This window comes from Sinohyriopsis cumingii, unplaced genomic scaffold, assembly GCF_028554795.1.
Source record: "Sinohyriopsis cumingii isolate HCF-2022 unplaced genomic scaffold, ASM2855479v2 utg002429l, whole genome shotgun sequence".
Classification (NCBI taxonomy): domain Eukaryota; kingdom Metazoa; phylum Mollusca; class Bivalvia; order Unionida; family Unionidae; genus Sinohyriopsis; species Sinohyriopsis cumingii.
Window position 1 is genome coordinate 102,460 of NW_028316205.1, and position 17,163 is coordinate 119,622.

Genomic DNA, 17,163 nt, shown 5'->3' on the forward strand with positions numbered 1-17,163 from the left:
TGAAAATAATCTAAAATTCGCCAAAGCTCGCAAAAGCCGGACATTATTCAACTCGTTTCATAAATTCAGTATTAAATCATTATTCATTTGAGATCCTCTATTACTTTAATATTCATTTTGTAAGGAACTGAAATCAAACTACTTACTAAAATGACACTGTTCGTGGCTAAATGTAGAGAACATACAATTAACAATAATGATACATAGTGAAAATCAACCAAGGACATAACACAAATTAAAAATGTACAATTTACTTCTTATTTGCATATTTCATAACTTTATCCGCTGTAAATTTACATTATTAGAGCTATATCCTTACATATATCAAAGAACAATTAATTTAGTACTAATAAAACGTACATAATGTGCATGATAAATGGTCAATGACCACCGTAAACCATCGCAAACTTTCTCTCTCTCTCTCTCTCTCTCTCTCTCTCTCTCTCTCTCTCTCTCTATATATATATATATATATATATATATATATATATATATATATGCATGCATGCATGCATACATACATACATACATACATACATACATACATACATTTTTTTTTACTTTCCATCCAGTAGTACCAATACAAATCACCCATGCCTAGCAAAGCCCGTCGGATAGTAGAGCAATTTTGCTTTTTATAAAAAGTTTCACACAGAGGAACTATCTCGACAATTTCTTCGTAGTAACGTTTACACATTCAGCGATGTACAAAGAGCTGCGTGGCTATTGTACACGTAATCCTGTTATTGCTAAATGATTCATATGAAGGAATATATCAAGTCCTTAGATGTTGCCTTTTAAAAAGGAGAGACAATGATAACAAAGTTATTCAACGATCATACAATGCTTTTAAAGCACGTTCTACTCTTGTAGATGACAACCGTGTCTCAGATTAGAAATAAATAGAACCTTAAATGCCCCTATATGTCAAGTAGAAATTACTATCTCGTCTGACTATCGTAAACAACGGTGACGTTAAATGCGTATGAGCTCTGGTATTAATTTGCGGCAATAGAAATGTGCGAAAAGGCGCAAAGTGCTGAGTGATAGAGTGACATACAGGCATTTGGCATAATCAAAAACACGGGCTGAGCTATGAAGACTACCTGTGGTATTTCAACTTAATTGATATTGGATGAAATGTATTAGGGCTTTGTCTTATGGTTTATTGACAGACACCTCTTAGCGATCGAAACCCACAACCTATCCCGCACGGGGCCGAGATATCAGCGAATATTTACACCCCGATACTTGCCTGTTAACAATATTGTTGAGACCTCTTTGACACCTAGGCTTACAAATATTTGCTTATCAGGCTCGTATTCTGGTCATTAATTTTCTATCTGACATCATTATGTGCATCGTTTAAGAGTCCAAGCTCTTTAATGCCATCTCCTAGATAGTCGGCGGAAACAAATTAATTCGCTCGAAAGTCGGCTTTTACTCAGGCCGCACTTGATTGGCTGGACCTCGCTACGGTTCGGTCTGAGCACTTTGTGAAACCCTGCCAAGTGTTTCAGGCTCATTTATGGTTTAATTGATTTATTCTAAGGACTCGGAGCTTCTTAATTTGCCTTATTGCTTCTCGAATCGCAGGATCGATCTTGATAGCTGAGTAAACGATTTGAACCAACAACGGGAGTTGTAAGCAGTCTTCCGTCGGCTTATCCCATGGGAGGATGAAATTTGAAGCGTTTTCCCCCAAATGTAACATATAGACTGGCATCTTATATCATCCAATACTGCCAGGCAGGGAGTAATGTTCGATGTAGAGTCTTGTATGGGCAATTAGCTCATCATTTAAGGACTTTGTTTATATCCCTGCTGTGTAGTAAGGATTTCTCTGTAGCTCAAGCGGTCAACGCAGCATCAGAGTGATTTAATAGAGATCGACGTATGTTCATGTGCAGTTCGGAACTTTGGTGAAAACATTAATGGAAAAATAGCATTCACTTCAAAAAGTGGATACAAATTTGTGACTATGGATTACCACACAAGTGAAAGAATTTTTCTTTCTGATCTTCTTCCTTCAATGGGGCATTACATTGGAATGACAAAGATGTACACAACCCCAGGGACATGGCATCCTCACATATACGAGAGGCCACCAAAGCAGCCAACGCCTCATTTAATTGAGACTATTCTTGGACTCAGGAAGGAAAATGTAAATAATAATAATAACAATATCCCCGTTAAGGACAAAGACGGTCACGTGACACTATCACAAAATAGTTTAAATATTGCAGAGACAGAGTACCGCATGGTTCGTGGGTCTGGTCATTCTTCTGATTGCGGAACAAATGGGTCCACCAGTCCTTATAGAAGTGACGACATAGAGTCTCCGCTACCAGGTAACGTTTATTTAACATTTAAAAGGATTGAACTCTACCAACACACCTTTACCAATCCAGGTGTGTACATCTTTATTAAACCGCATATTGCAATACCAATAATATAGACTCTATCAAATCTTGAGATATTCGTTAATACGTTTTTCATAGTATCTGAAGAACACTTATAAAATTTCAAAAATATATACGGGGAGGGGTATACAATTTTGATTTGACTGATTTTACCCGTTTGTTTAACCGTTGATAAGCAAAGAAGCAATACTGTAAACTATTGTACAACTAGCATGCTTCCATACAACGGCATTTAATAAGCCAGGTGTGAGAAAAACTAACAAGAGTTCATCCTCAGGTAATCTAAACGTTTCATGACTTTGAAAAAAGTGGAAAATTTGAAAAAGACAAAATCAAAATCGTCTTATTTCATTCCTTAAGTAGACAGTACTAGATTGGATACTAAAGAGACGAAGTATTTCCTTTCCTTCCTTTATCTTATAATTATGAATATTGTTATTTTTTTGTACGTTCCCCCACGTGATTTAAAATAAAGAGAAAATATGTATATTTATTTGAGTATTAGTAATCAATACGCTATAAACAATTATTCTGAGACTACTCCACAACCCTGACATTACACTACCCTGTCATTACACCACCCCGGTATTACACAACCGTAACATTATGCAATCCTGAATTGCTCGGTATATTAAGCAGTAAAATAAAGGTAATTACTAAGAAACACAATGCTGAGTAGTACCTGTCGCAAATACCGTACAAAGTTCATTGTTTCCTTATTGGTTTGTATCATTTGTCAACTTACAAATAAGAGACCATGTCGCGTTGTCCGCTTTATCAGTGTACTTTGGTCACAAACATTTAAACTACGTGAACTGCTAGTTTTAAAATGGGACAGCATTGATTACGATAAAGCTTGATAGGTTTCGTTGATAGGTGATTTTATTATCATTTATAACGACCATAGGCTTCATTTGAACTGAACAGGATCCAAGGGTGACCGGAGTTCATTGTCCCTAACAAAGTTGCGGTCCATAATAATTTAATTAAGAAGTCACTTATTGTCGTGGTTGGCCCATACTATCAAACGAGGTCGGTTTGACCAAAAGTTTGTATCTTTTGGGGTGGTAGCCATCCTTACTGTTGATCATATATGGCTTCGTAACTCTTGTTGTTATTGAGCAATATATGTGTTATTACAAATAATGATATTTAAAAACTTATTAATTCATCCGTATGCAGACTTCATCGGTTTGTTTAACCGCTGATAAGCAAAGAAGAATTACTGTAGACTATTGTATCACGAGCGTGTTGTTTGTTGAAGGGTTAGATATAAAAAAAATTGTTCTAAATCCAAAAGGAGAGGAATAACTGACTTTGTTTTGTAAATGGGTGTTTGAAAAAAAGTATTTTAAAAAACGCAACCCAGAAACTAACTTTAAAAACCAGGAATAGATCTTTGATTTTCACATCAACCGATCATATATCGCATCAGCGTGTACTGGCCACTGTCTTGCAGAACGGTAACTTCAAAACTAGTTGCATTTGTTTTTTATTCCTGTAAGTTATCGCCGCAGTTTTTTTTATATAGGTAATTTACAATAATTGTGGGCACCCGAATTTGATTCATATTTTATGTATACTATCTTTTTGCTCAATAATTAAAAAAAATTTATTTAAAAACAATTGTTTAAAACTTTAATTGACATTTAGGCTTTGGTCAAATAGAATCCAAACATTTTGCCTTAATTTTATAAATCGATGTGGACCCACCAAACGATAGGCCGAATATGCAATGGGTCTATTTAGGTAGTCCGATTTCGTTATGGGCTGAGAACGTAAGTTGACCGATTCTGTTACGGGTCGAGAAGTCCTGGAGTCCTTTCAAATAGGATAGGCAATTTTTATTCTATAGCAACCAATGACTTCATTTGAACTAAACAGAGGCTCCGAATATTATTTCAAAGAAATGAACTTTAAAGTCTCTTACAAACTTCAACACGTATTGATAGTCACGTGCTCTTGATATGGAATTGATATTAGTAGGCTAACCAATAGATGATAAGCATTATATACAACTACTTGGTTTTATTTTTTTGTCCAATGTGTAACAAGATATTCATCCTTGACACAAATATGTGCAATTAAGTAAGCCATTAATAAAATGTAATGTTTGTGTTCCTTTTTCACTTCATTATTTTACTAATTGTTCCAGAAATTCGCTCAAATCGCACGAATTCGTTAGTGTTCTTGCTTGCCAACAATTTTATGTAGCAGGTAGGTGGCAACTGTTTGCTATTTCCGATGACAAATTATTTACAAACATTTTTTTTCTTCCAAATTTTCGACTTCGTTACATATTTGTTTCATATATATGTTTGTTTTGCTTGTTTGTTTGGGGATTTATTTAAACTTGTTTACTGTTTGTGTGATTTTTATTTTTTAACTTAGCTTTAACAATTTCAGTCACAACGTTATGATGTCTGCTGTGTGGCAGTTTATACTGATGTCGATCACTAGGGCATCAATGCACAGAAATGTAGCATCATGTCCTAACCAGTCACATTATCCTGACACCAGGTTGACCAGTCCTAACACTAACCTCTTAATAAGGAGCGTCAAGCGAGGCAACTGCTTGTTACATTTTTATAAGTCTTTGGTATGACACAGTCAGGGTTCGAACCCGTGACCTCCCGCATCCGAGGTTGGCGCTCTAATTATTTAGGCCACCGGAGCAGTCAACTTGCATACAATTTAAATATTTTCAAGGTTTTGATATAGCGCAGTCTAAGTTTTTGTGCGACTGAATGATTTTTGGAATAGTCAGTGGTCGATTATCGATCCTCCCTGGTGGCATGTATTAAGACCAGATTAAAGATTATAATTACAGACACAAATTAGGTCCAGATAAAAGTCCATGTAGGTCCAGATGAAAGTCCATGGTACATGAAAAGACCGAATAATTGGCGGACCAATAAGTGAGGGTTGAATGTAGTAGGCCTACTCCTATTTGTTGTCGAATGGAATAACATCTCAGTATGTACAATCACCGACTAGGCACACAAAAAACATGTACACAAAACATGTACAAAAAACATGTACACAAAACATGTACAAAGTTACGAAACTGCGTTTTCATTTTCTAATTAAGGTCGTATACATATTGTTGTTTATTTTATCAGTGTATTTCTTAATAATAATAATAATAATAATAATAATAATAATAATAATAATAATAATAATAAATGTTCATCTAACGTTTTGACCCTGTTATTTCTTTGAATTAAAATGTAATTTTGTACTAGTATATTTAAGTCGATATTGGGTGGGGGTAAATTATTGAGTAATGAGAATATAAAATACAATCAGCAGAATCAGAGATCTATAAAATCAATATTTTGTTGATGATTAACAAATATGGCTGACTATAATTTCCAAAATGTAAACTCCTCTCCCTCGTTCTTTTATACCTCTTACCTCATCGTGAGGTTGAACGGCTGATCCTGTATACCCGTCCCTCTTACAAACTGCTGTATATATCACCTCCTTGCTTGCGGTGTGTTCATAAAAATTAGTAGATAGTAAATGTGCCCCAGTAGTATTACAATTGACTTTTGCATAATTGAGAGAAAAGTTTATGAAATGGTTGCTTGTAAACGATAACATGCTGTTCTTTGAAGTCATCTGACCTATTTTAAACAAACCTGAAAATAACGTATACCAATTTTGAGAATACCTCGATTTAAGTAGTATTGATTTCCTTCCATGTATTTGTGAATAATGCATCAGAAATATTTAATTTTTGTTTATTTTTATAATTATAGAAGTCCGACTTTTCGATTTTCATACGAAGACACTGTATAAATTGCATGTTGATTACAATCACAAAAATGGCATGCTTACTTCGTAATATGAATAAATTCTGTCAAACAATCCTTAAATGATTCTAATCATGCAGTGTCTTCGTAATGATAGATGATACATACAGTTTGCAATAATGAATATCAAAATGAAAGAAAAGAAATCAAACTTAGGGCATATTTCTACTCTTCTAAATTTTCTTTTTTCGAGTTTTTCCAAATTGGTTAGAACACTGATATACAAGTTTTCTTGAGTTACCAGTTTGCTGAGTGGTTTTATTATACGTTTTGCAAAACAGTTGTATTCAATGGACTTTGATAACATGAAAACTAACACTATAGATAATGTATCGGTGATGTATATGCGAATAATAGTGTACTGACAGATTGCACAAAAAACAATAATTGTTGAGTGGATGAAATTATAATGAAATGGCGTAGCTGGAAACACTTTTTCTTTCCGTCTATCTTACGCACTAACTTCAACGTAAATCATTTTGATTAAACACCCATCTTTAATTATAAACTATTTTATTTCTTACCAAATTACGAACCTAGTTGGAAGGAGTTGACTAAAAATTGGACAAAGACATTGCTTTGGAAATTATGTGATTATCCTTTTTACCGTATATACCCACGTATAAATCGAGCCCAACCACCAGTAGCATAGAACCCGATCTATCGTCGTATTACGAGATGACAGACAAGAGTGTGTGCAATTTGCACTTAACTCTACCCATAAGCGTGTATATACGGTAATTTGATATAGAAATTTAAATCACCGTGAATGAAATACAAACGTGTTGATTACATTTGTAAACGTGGCTAACAATCAATCATCGAATTCTTTCTTCAATATCTTGTACCACATAATCTTTTCACAAAGCAAAATAGACAAGAGTAATGTTTATTCTCTTTCAGTTTATTAGTTCTTAATTTATATACACGTTGCAATAGTGGTTCAAATTTGTATGATTTAGAACGTAAAACTTTAGTCGTGAATGTCATACAAAATTCAATTCCTTTTTAAAAAAATATAAAGTAAACAACAGTAACAAAAACGAAATGGAGTTGTATTCATGTACGGAAGGATATCAAAATACAATTAGGCAATATAATCTAGGAAGAGAAATAAGAAATGACATCTTGCAAACTATATATAAGTTTTTAGCTTGTCTCTAATGTTTTACTCGTGAAATCGAAAAAAGCATTACTTTTAGGTTAACAAATGACCAGTTCTAAATGCTGGACTTGAACGCTCTTGTATATTCCATAACAGATGCTATTAATTAATTAATTAAACATGGACCCTAACCACACGAAAGGCTCACCAGGAATTCGGTGGTTATAAAAACTTGTTTCGTCTAAACATTATACTTTTAAAATAAACTTTGACATGTAGTTTTTCCTCGACATTTTACTCCGGTTTTATTAAGTAAACCATGCTTGATTTGGATTGCCGTGAGAGATCAATTCTTTGAATTATCTAGTTATTCATTTAGTGCCCGACTTTAATGTCCTTTCTTGTTTCCAAATAAAATGCAGCTATATTTTGCCCCATTTCAAAACGCAGTACCTTTGTCATGCCAAGTTTATATAAATCTTCTATATGAGGAAATTTTGTGACATTAAGTATATGTGATTTATTAATTAGTGTTGTTTATTGGTTTCATCGCAGTTAAAGGTGATGCTAAGATAATCGGTTCCGATAATATCGATATGTTTTAAGCGCTACTCATGGTATCTCGCGCGTTGATGTTGACTTCAGTAGCAATGTTACACGCGTAACAACTCTTATCAACGGAGAAGCTTTTATTCACTTTGATGGAAAAAAACATAACGTGTCAGTTGGTGCTTTAGTAGAATATAATGCTTATAAAAGATTGTTGAAATGATATGAATAAAAGAGAACAGATCTGAAAATATTTCTTTTTCATTCGACATCCACCACAAGTTTTAATCTTTATAAAAAAAAAAAAAGAAGAAGAAAATTCAGCGCACCTGCACCATGGATATTGCACGTCTTGTGTGCATCCTGTAACATACTAAAAACGAATACATTTCACAATTTGAAATCAAGACAGGAAACTGACATAGAGAATGGAACGAATACATTTCAAAATCTGAAATCAAGACAGGAAACTGGCATAGAGAATGGAAGCGATGTCTGTCCTCTGGGGGTTCGACACAGTTTGTGTATGCGACGAGTAATATTTAAACCTAATTAAATTTGATATTTCAAGATTCTTGTAATTGCTTAAATAATTTGTAATGTCAGAGGATAACACAGTCGCTTAAAATTGCTCACTTAAATATGCAGTTCGAAAACTCTCAATATTTATGTTGATTTTCGAAATTCTACGCAATAGATTTAAAAATTTATAAGAAATATCCTTACTAATATTTTCTTACAACACAATACAGTGCAGTGCTGTACTGTACTGTACATTTATTTAGTATTTAACACAGACCGTTCCGGTGAGCTAAGTGGTTAGAGCATCCGCCTTGGATACATAATGTCGCGTTTTCAAACCCAGGCCGAGTCATACTAAAGACTTATAAAAATTATATTTGCTGTTGCCTCTCTTGGCGCTTAGCATTAAGAGGTTAGTGTTAGGACTGGCCAGCCTGGTGTCAGGATAATGTGACTGTATTGGACGCGATGCCACATGTCTGTGGCTTGATGCCTCAGTGCTAGACATCACTATAAACTGCCACACTGCGAACATAGTAGCGCCATTACTCAAATTGTCCAAGCTTACTTTACAAATCTAAACAAACAACACATACAGCATTTCACTCAAGCTGGTCAAGAAAGTATGTAGTTGAAGTCTTAAAATCAGATTGGCGTTAGAACAGAAACAAATCCCATCTACCATTTATAGTTCGTTGTAGTTCAAAGGAATAATGTTGAAGGTTCGAGTTTCCGGTGACTTATATAAACCAACACCACGCAGGTATATATAGCACGTTATGTTACACAAGGGACACATCCTCGTCTTAAAATTAATTAAAACATAAATGAAGAAAGTGCACAGTCTGCATTATCAGTTTGCGTAATCAATGCATTCTTTTTGCCGAATAACTATTGGCCAGCAAGTGTTAGACTGTGAGAATCCATGATGAAACGTTATTCATTTTTTTCTTCTTCAAACTCTTTGTTTTCTTTCTAGCGGGATGAGCATCTAATTTAAAACGAAAAATGTAATCTGCACTAATCTGCATTAGAACTATACAGGCAAAACGCATTTGTTGTGAATGAACACTAAGTCTTTCGATAAGAATTATTAGTTGTGGCCATTTTTTCATTATCTATATATAAAATTTGTTTTGAACGATAAAGCATATTATTTTACATGTACATTTTCAAATGGGATATTGTAATACAATCAGAGGTGGGATTTTGTGCTGATAATTTGACTTTTATGAATAAATATCTCTCTTGGTCTGAGTTTAGGAACCGCAGTCGCTCTGTGGTTAGCGTTTCTGACTCGCGACCGTAAAGATGCGTGTTCGAATCCCAACACTGGATAATCTTACGTCGCTTACACTGGTGCTTTTTGGGGTGGGGTGGGGGTGGGGAATGACACTGTATTCCAGTTGCCTCAGCACCAAGTAATATACTTGTGTTGCTCCGCCGTAAACCGCCAACCCCATCCAAACTGAATCGGATTTTCATTCAGAATAATGTGATGTTTTTGAGTGGAATACATATAAGTTGTGTTGACAATATCGGTGAACCGGCAACGAATACGAAGAGTGTATTAACTCTGTTTTGATTGGGAGAGGAACATCATGCATTTTGGCATTTCAACAGAACATACATATGAGCAATTATGGTAAAGCACACCATTCCTCACAATATGTATCAGATTAAAATCTTTTTTCTTTTTCTTCCCCGTAATGTGTACTGGGAGGTATATGCGTGGTTGCCACAAATGGGGGATTCAAAGACCGGAAAAGGGTGTGAGTGATTTGGATTTTTAACGGAGCTTTGACAATTTTTCAGTCATGTCGCTACGATGTATGCAGTTTAGCAGTTTAATGTGATGTCTAGCACCAAGGCATCATGCCGCAGACATGTAGCATGATGTCTCACCAAGTCACATTATCCTGACACCAGGCCAACCAGTCCTAACACTGACCTCTTAATGCTGAGCGCCTAGCGAGGCAGTTGTTAGTATCATTTTTATAATTCTTTGGTACAAACACACACACGCGATGTCCTTTTTAGTTAAATTAGCGTAAAATCTGAAAATCTATATGCATAAACTGTATCATCATAAGATGGCTTCATATTGAAGGCATTTTAAGTATAGGAAAGACTAATATCCTCTTAAGTACATGGTGGGGTCTTCGCCAATGACTGGAAAAGAAGCACCACATAAATACTATGTTAGCCAACATTGCTCATACATACACGCGTTGATATTGACTGGAATATCAATGTTACCTTGTTTATATATTGACGGCATGTTCGCGAGCACACACACAGTCTCTCTCTCTCTCTCTCTCTCTCTCTCTCACGTACTCACCCCCCCACTCCCCCCCACACAGCGTTTATTAAGGTAACTTATGCTCGCCTTAAATATTTCCAAGTTTCTTTTCTATGGAGGATTCCTTTTATCTTCTACTTCTTCTTCTTAAAAATAAATAAATTAATTTAATAATAATAATAATAATAATAATAATAATAATAATAATAAACAATTAGTAGTAGTAGTAGTGTTTTTCATTTGCAATTTATATTTGTTGTCTTTAGCAACACCGAAAGTTTAGAATCGCAGTGAATTTTGTGAATTCGCTGTAACAATATTCTAGCCATAGGATATATCAGTCTTGACAATCTACGTCTTTAGCATGCGGAATACACCTGGCTGTTTTGGTAGTGTCTTTATGTGGCAGCCAATCGCAACGATTGGTCGAAGTTTTTCAAGAAACCAGGTCCGCGCAGAAAAAAGCCCAGCTGCTAATTCAACGTCTTCTCTAGTGTGCTAATTCGTTTTCACGAGAAATTGCTTGTAATACAATTAATTATAAGCAACTAATTAGCTAAAAATACAGACTCCCCATCTTGAAAATAGGATGAAAAACCCCTATCAATTTAATTTTTTGTATTTAATTTGCTAAAAACAAAGTGCGCGTGTGTGTGTGTGTGTGTGTGTGTGTGTGTGTGTGAAAATGATGTTGCACGTTAAAGACGCGTTTATAGTAGGCGTGCAAAGACACATTAGAAGTAGTCATGCCTCCGTTGGTTTTCTTGTCAGGGTGGCTTTAACGTTTCAAATGCATTGACTAAGTTTTTAATTGGCCGAGAGTGACCGAAATTTGAAGCTAACGCAGAAACGCCCGATGTGATCAAAATGTATATGAGATTGGTCATGCATGCTCCACACAGATAAAAATAATTATAAAGTTTTAAGCTTTGTTCCAAACTTGATCTCGTTATGAGAGCTTGAGAGGTATGTGCATTTGATCAGCGATATCGTTTAACTATATTTATACTGAAATTAACAATAACAATAATACTGTATCAGCTATTATGTGTATACCCTTATACTGAAATTAAAAATAACAATAATACTGTATCAGCTATTATGTGTATACATTTATACTGAAATTAACAATAACAATAATACTGTATCAGCTATTATGTGTATACATTTATACTGAAATTAACAATAACAATAATACTGTATCAGCTATTATGTGTATACATTTATACTGAAATTGACACTTACAATAATACTGTATCAGCGATTATGTGTATACATTTATACTGAAATTGACAATTACAATAACACTGTATCAGCGATTATGTGTATACATTTGTGTAGAATGTTGACCACTATATTTACACATATGAATTCATTTAAAATATGTATTAGTACGTGTGCATAAACTGTATCATCATAAGCTGATTTCATGTGCAAGGATATGCGCACAAGTTCTATGTTCTTTTTTTTATAAAGAAAATTGTTTTTATTTTCTAACATTGACGTGTCACAAAATTCAATACCACGTACCAGATGAATCTTGCATGACCAGATGGGTTATCCTTGTTAAATGATGATGATGATGATTCTGATGATGATGATGATTATTATTATTATTATTATTATTATTATTATTATTATTATTATTATTATTAATCTAAATTTACCTATTATTAAAAGTTAACATGTCAATATTATACGCAATGTTTTTTTTTTCTAAAGTAACATAAAGGAGAGAGAGAGAGAGAAAGAGAGAGAGAGAGATTCTTATAAATCTTTTGTATAAAGACGGTCTTATCTCTTATTGTTTAGGTTGTTTGAAACCTCTTTACGATTCCAAAGACATTTGAGGTCGAGTACAGTTCCCAAAGAAACCTTTACCCTAAAAATATAGGTGACTGCCTTATAATTCTGTATTTCAAACTTGCATACCTTCGTTACATATGTAAAATATGCCATAACATGATCTCAGTCAGCAAATGCTAGTGTCCGGTATGAACATATGACAAATTTTATCTGACAACTTCGAATTGTACAGACATGGTCGACAAGGGAAACAACCTTTACTAAAATTACCTACCTTGAATTAGTTCTGATATCCGAGGGGAGCGCAGTAAAGTAGTTGTTTGCTCTCGACTAACTATTCTCTTTACACCATAGAATACCATCAAACTCCAGTATTATTAGCCATCAACTATCCTGAGTTTTTCTATTTACTTCCAGTTAATTTTGAACCTGTTTTGGCGTATATTTTCAGACTCAGATAGAGAGAACAAGGAAGCGGAGAAGAGAAAAAAGTCAGTAAGTTCGTCGGACACAAGTGAGGGGTCGTCACCAGCCAAAAAGAAGAAAGCTCGCACAACATTTACCGGAAGACAAATATTTGAGCTTGAAAAACAATTTGAGCAAAAGAAATATTTGTCGTCTGCCGAAAGAGCAGAAATGGCAGCATTGCTATCCGTCACTGAGACGCAGGTAATCATTTGCTTTAAATCGGAGATCGAATATCATTCTGCTGTTATGATTTATTCGGGATGGTCGAATTTTATGCAAATATAATTCAGTGCCAATCAGTATAACTTGCTTATATTCTTACCAGAACATCATGATATGCCCGTATAGGGCCATTTCTGATGGAATACGCTGTATAATAGCTCATTAAAAGTGAAATATATAATAGTTAATCTTACAACGAAACTTTAACATGACCATCTTATGCATGGTGAGTATGATCAAATACGTGTGTTCTCTGATGTTTCAGATCCATTATACTGAGCTGGCCTTTCTATTTGGAACAATCATTAACCTTTCATTTTCACTCTCTGACACTCCCAACGATTCCTACCCTGTTGATGTTTGATGCTATAATCAAATCATTAGTTGGAAATGTGATATTCTTGGGTTCCTAATCACAGCTTACTAAAAATCACTTTTAAAAGTGGTCCAAACAATTATTTCCATTATCTGAATTTAAATTGATTCACACGTAATAATTTTGTTGATGTAAACAAGTTAAGTCGATTTATGTTTTGCATCCTCAGCCTTTAATCTTAAACTACACGGATTTTATTGCATTGACGACAATTATTTTAGCACAAGAAGAACCATCAGCCCACGGGAAGCTTCTGACAAGCTTTTTCGCATACATCACTTGCCGGGCCTGAGACTCGAACCCACACCGACATAGTGATCTGTAAAGGCGAGCGTCTTGGACCACTTGGTCACCAGGGGCCCCGATCTTAAAATGCAGGGTGTTGTTCAAGATTGTGAAGTTAAAATGCGACTAGGTGCTCAAGAATGTGATCTTAAAATGAGGCTAGGTGTTCAAGATTGCGAATGAATATGAAAACAAATGTATTCTCAATGGCGAAATGCTGTATTGTTTATATTTAAATCCTATTAAAAGTTAACTTTTTCCCAGTTTTACTTACAGGGTGGAGACAAATTGAGTTAAAATCACTATTAAGATATATTGTCTTCTTTCAATGAATCAATCAACTTCTCAGAAAGTGCAAAAATCTAAGTTTCAAACCAAAAGTTGATCTCAAATGTAATTGAAACGACTGTCGTCCCCCTCCCACCAAATAAGAAAAAGACTGAGGGTAAAATTAGACAACATACGTTCAGAGTGATATTTAAATAGTTATTCATATATATTTCTTGGAATAGAAAAAAAAACATTTTAGGGGTTTACGGTTTAATGAATCGAGATAAATTTTGAAGGATTTTTAAAAAAAATAATTAGTTTGGAGTTTAGTAAGGGTTTTAATGGAATGAAAATCACGACTAAATGACAAAGATCAAAATGAGTTCTTTGATATTTCACACCATGGCGATATTATGGATTTGAAGTTAATGCTTGAATCAAAGAGATCTCTTATCTTATAACCCATCTTGAAACTCTTCTCTATAAACATAAAACAAGAAGCTATTATCTTAATTACCATGTACCATTAAGTGACACCAATATCAAAGAATTAACTCGTTATTATTTCATATGATTAAACGGAATATGCATCAGCAAAGAGCATTCTATATTTACCATAAATCGAGTACATTATTTTCACATGCATAGACGATCTATTTTAAAATCAGTCGGGATCAAAGCTTGCAAATGAAAGTATTAGCTGCACGCAAGAAACGGCAGGACCAGTCTAAAACAATACCTTTTGTTTGTTCACAGGTGAAGATCTGGTTTCAAAACAGGCGGACAAAATGGAAAAAGCAGGAAAACATAACAGCAGCAGAGGTTTCGGAACACAAACTTAGTGCTGAAAAGAACCCGGATGTTGCAAAAGCTATTCAGAATGCTGCCAAACTAAAGAAAGCAAAAGAACGAGTTCTCGCCGTATCGCCAACAAACTCGGTCGCTTCGACGGTCTCGAATTGCAAAGTGTCAATTGACAATACAGAAAGTGATGAACAACAAAATGTCGATAGCATATCTGTTTGTAACGGAAGTGAAGGATTAAATATTCCAAAGCCGGCTGCATGTAAACAAAATCATTCCGCGACTGTGTTAGACGATGCTGGCACATCAAGTGAAATACCTCAAAGTGTATTGATGGATAACCAGCAACTTGAACTTGTATGATTGTAAGCGAATGGCGTATAATATGAAATTACATTGATACTACACAAAGAGGTAGTGTATGCGAATTAAAATGCCTCATACAAAAAGGAATGGAAAATGACCTCCGTACTTTCTGCAGATGGCTATGCTTGTGCACACTTGTAAAGTGACAATTCCTTCACATAATGTGCGAGCATTTCCATTTTAAAGGTCATATCAAACTGATAACACACGACACGAGAGGCAAGCATGTATGATTTAGTTATCTAATCAGTGTGTGCTAAATATTTAACTAAATTGTAAAGTTTCACTCGCACGAAGTATAAATGAATATTTAATTGAACAAAGTACGTCTTAGAAATGGTTCACAATACCTTCTATAGCTTTAAAATGCATCCATACTTGACATTGCATGAAAAGAGGGGCTGAAAAGTGAAGATGATATCATTAGTGCCAGGAATATAAATGAATTGTATGATGGAGAAATTGCGATTTATTGCTTCATTATGAGTTGATGGACAAGTACAAAAATACTATATCCAGATTAAATTTGAACTAATTAGGTAATAATAATGTTTCACTAATTGTCTCGATGCTGAAAGTGAAAAATGTGCAGCTAGGGAACTGAGTATGAAAAATTACAGGGATAAACATTTACTTACTGTGAGCATGAAAACTACTGGGTCAAACGCTTATGTACTGTGAACATGAAAATTACTGGGTCAAACATTTATGTACTGTGAGCATGAAAACTACTGAGTCTAACATTTACGTACTGTGCAACGGTCATATATTGTACAATTATTTACCTTGGTTGAGATGAATATATATGTACTAGTAAGCCTCATCGTGACTGAGGAAATGCGGTCACTATAATAAATATACTAGTTCGTAAAACTTCTTCTTCACCTCAAGAAAGGTCTATATTTGTTTTATGACATGATTTTGTGTACAAGTTTTAAATTTAACTTTGTTTTAGTATAGTGAAACTGGCATTGAACAGTACGATGCCAGGCAATTAAATTTTAAGATAATGAATATCATGAATTATCGCAAATCACATGACATTGTCTCAGCCAATCAAGTTTGGTTTCTCACGTGGACCATATAATAATGTACGTTATACCATAAAATGTCATAGTGGACAATTTAACTTTGTTTGGAATAAGTCTAAGTGATGGCCATGTTGATCAGACTGTTGAATAAAGCATAACAATGATTTTAGAGGAAGGAACATTTTTCTCACAAAACATTTTCAGAAGTATCATTTGAAGGGTGTATTTTAGCAGTGTATTTGAAATAAATGATGACGCAGTTGAAATCAGTCTAAATTAGATAATGGTCTTTCATATTGGAAAACGTTTGAATGTTTGAATAACCTTACAAACTCAGAAAAAATTATCTTAGGTGAATTTCCCAAAACAATGAATTGTTTTACGTGTCTACAGGAAATGTAAAACAAATACAAAACGTATTTTATTGGCAGGTTACTAATTTGCGCAAAATTAGTTTTCTTTACATGCCGATTCTTATATATATATATATATATATATATATATATATATATATATATATATATATATATATATATATATATATATATATATATATATATATATATATATATATATATATATATATATATATATATATATATATATATATATATATATATATATATATATATATATATATATATATGTATGTATGTATGTATGTATGTATGTATGTATGTATGTATGTATATCCATATTTAACAGGGCAATATACAAATAAATAATCCAAATTGAACAGGGCAGTATACAGATGATCCAAAGTGATCATAGTAATATACAATCCTAAATGAACAAATAATATTCAATATTCCAAAT

General features: G+C 34.0%; 1 protein-coding gene across 1 annotated transcript; it reads left to right on the forward strand.

The window, feature by feature from the left end:
• The first annotated feature begins 1,248 nt into the window (after positions 1-1,248).
• LOC149770749 (uncharacterized) lies at positions 1,249-16,812 on the forward strand. The gene is made up of 3 exons (XM_089949166.1): positions 1,249-2,351; positions 12,977-13,194; positions 14,903-16,812. The coding sequence occupies exons 1-3, from the start codon at positions 1,982-1,984 to the stop codon at positions 15,311-15,313; spliced, it is 999 nt and encodes a 332-aa protein (XP_089805292.1). The 5' UTR covers positions 1,249-1,981; the 3' UTR covers positions 15,314-16,812.
• The last annotated feature ends 351 nt before the right edge of the window (positions 16,813-17,163 follow it).

What these genes read in the sequence shown, in the direction of transcription:
- LOC149770749 (XM_089949166.1), top strand. Translation starts at nt 1,982, where the DNA reads ATGGATTACCACACAAGTGAAAGAATTTTTCTTTCTGATCTTCTTCCT. An exon ending in CATAGAGTCTCCGCTACCAG is followed by an intron (nt 2,352 to 12,976) that starts GTAACGTTTATT and finishes GTATATTTTCAG; the next exon opens with ACTCAGATAGAGAGAACAAG. An exon ending in TATCCGTCACTGAGACGCAG is followed by an intron (nt 13,195 to 14,902) that starts GTAATCATTTGC and finishes GTTTGTTCACAG; the next exon opens with GTGAAGATCTGGTTTCAAAA.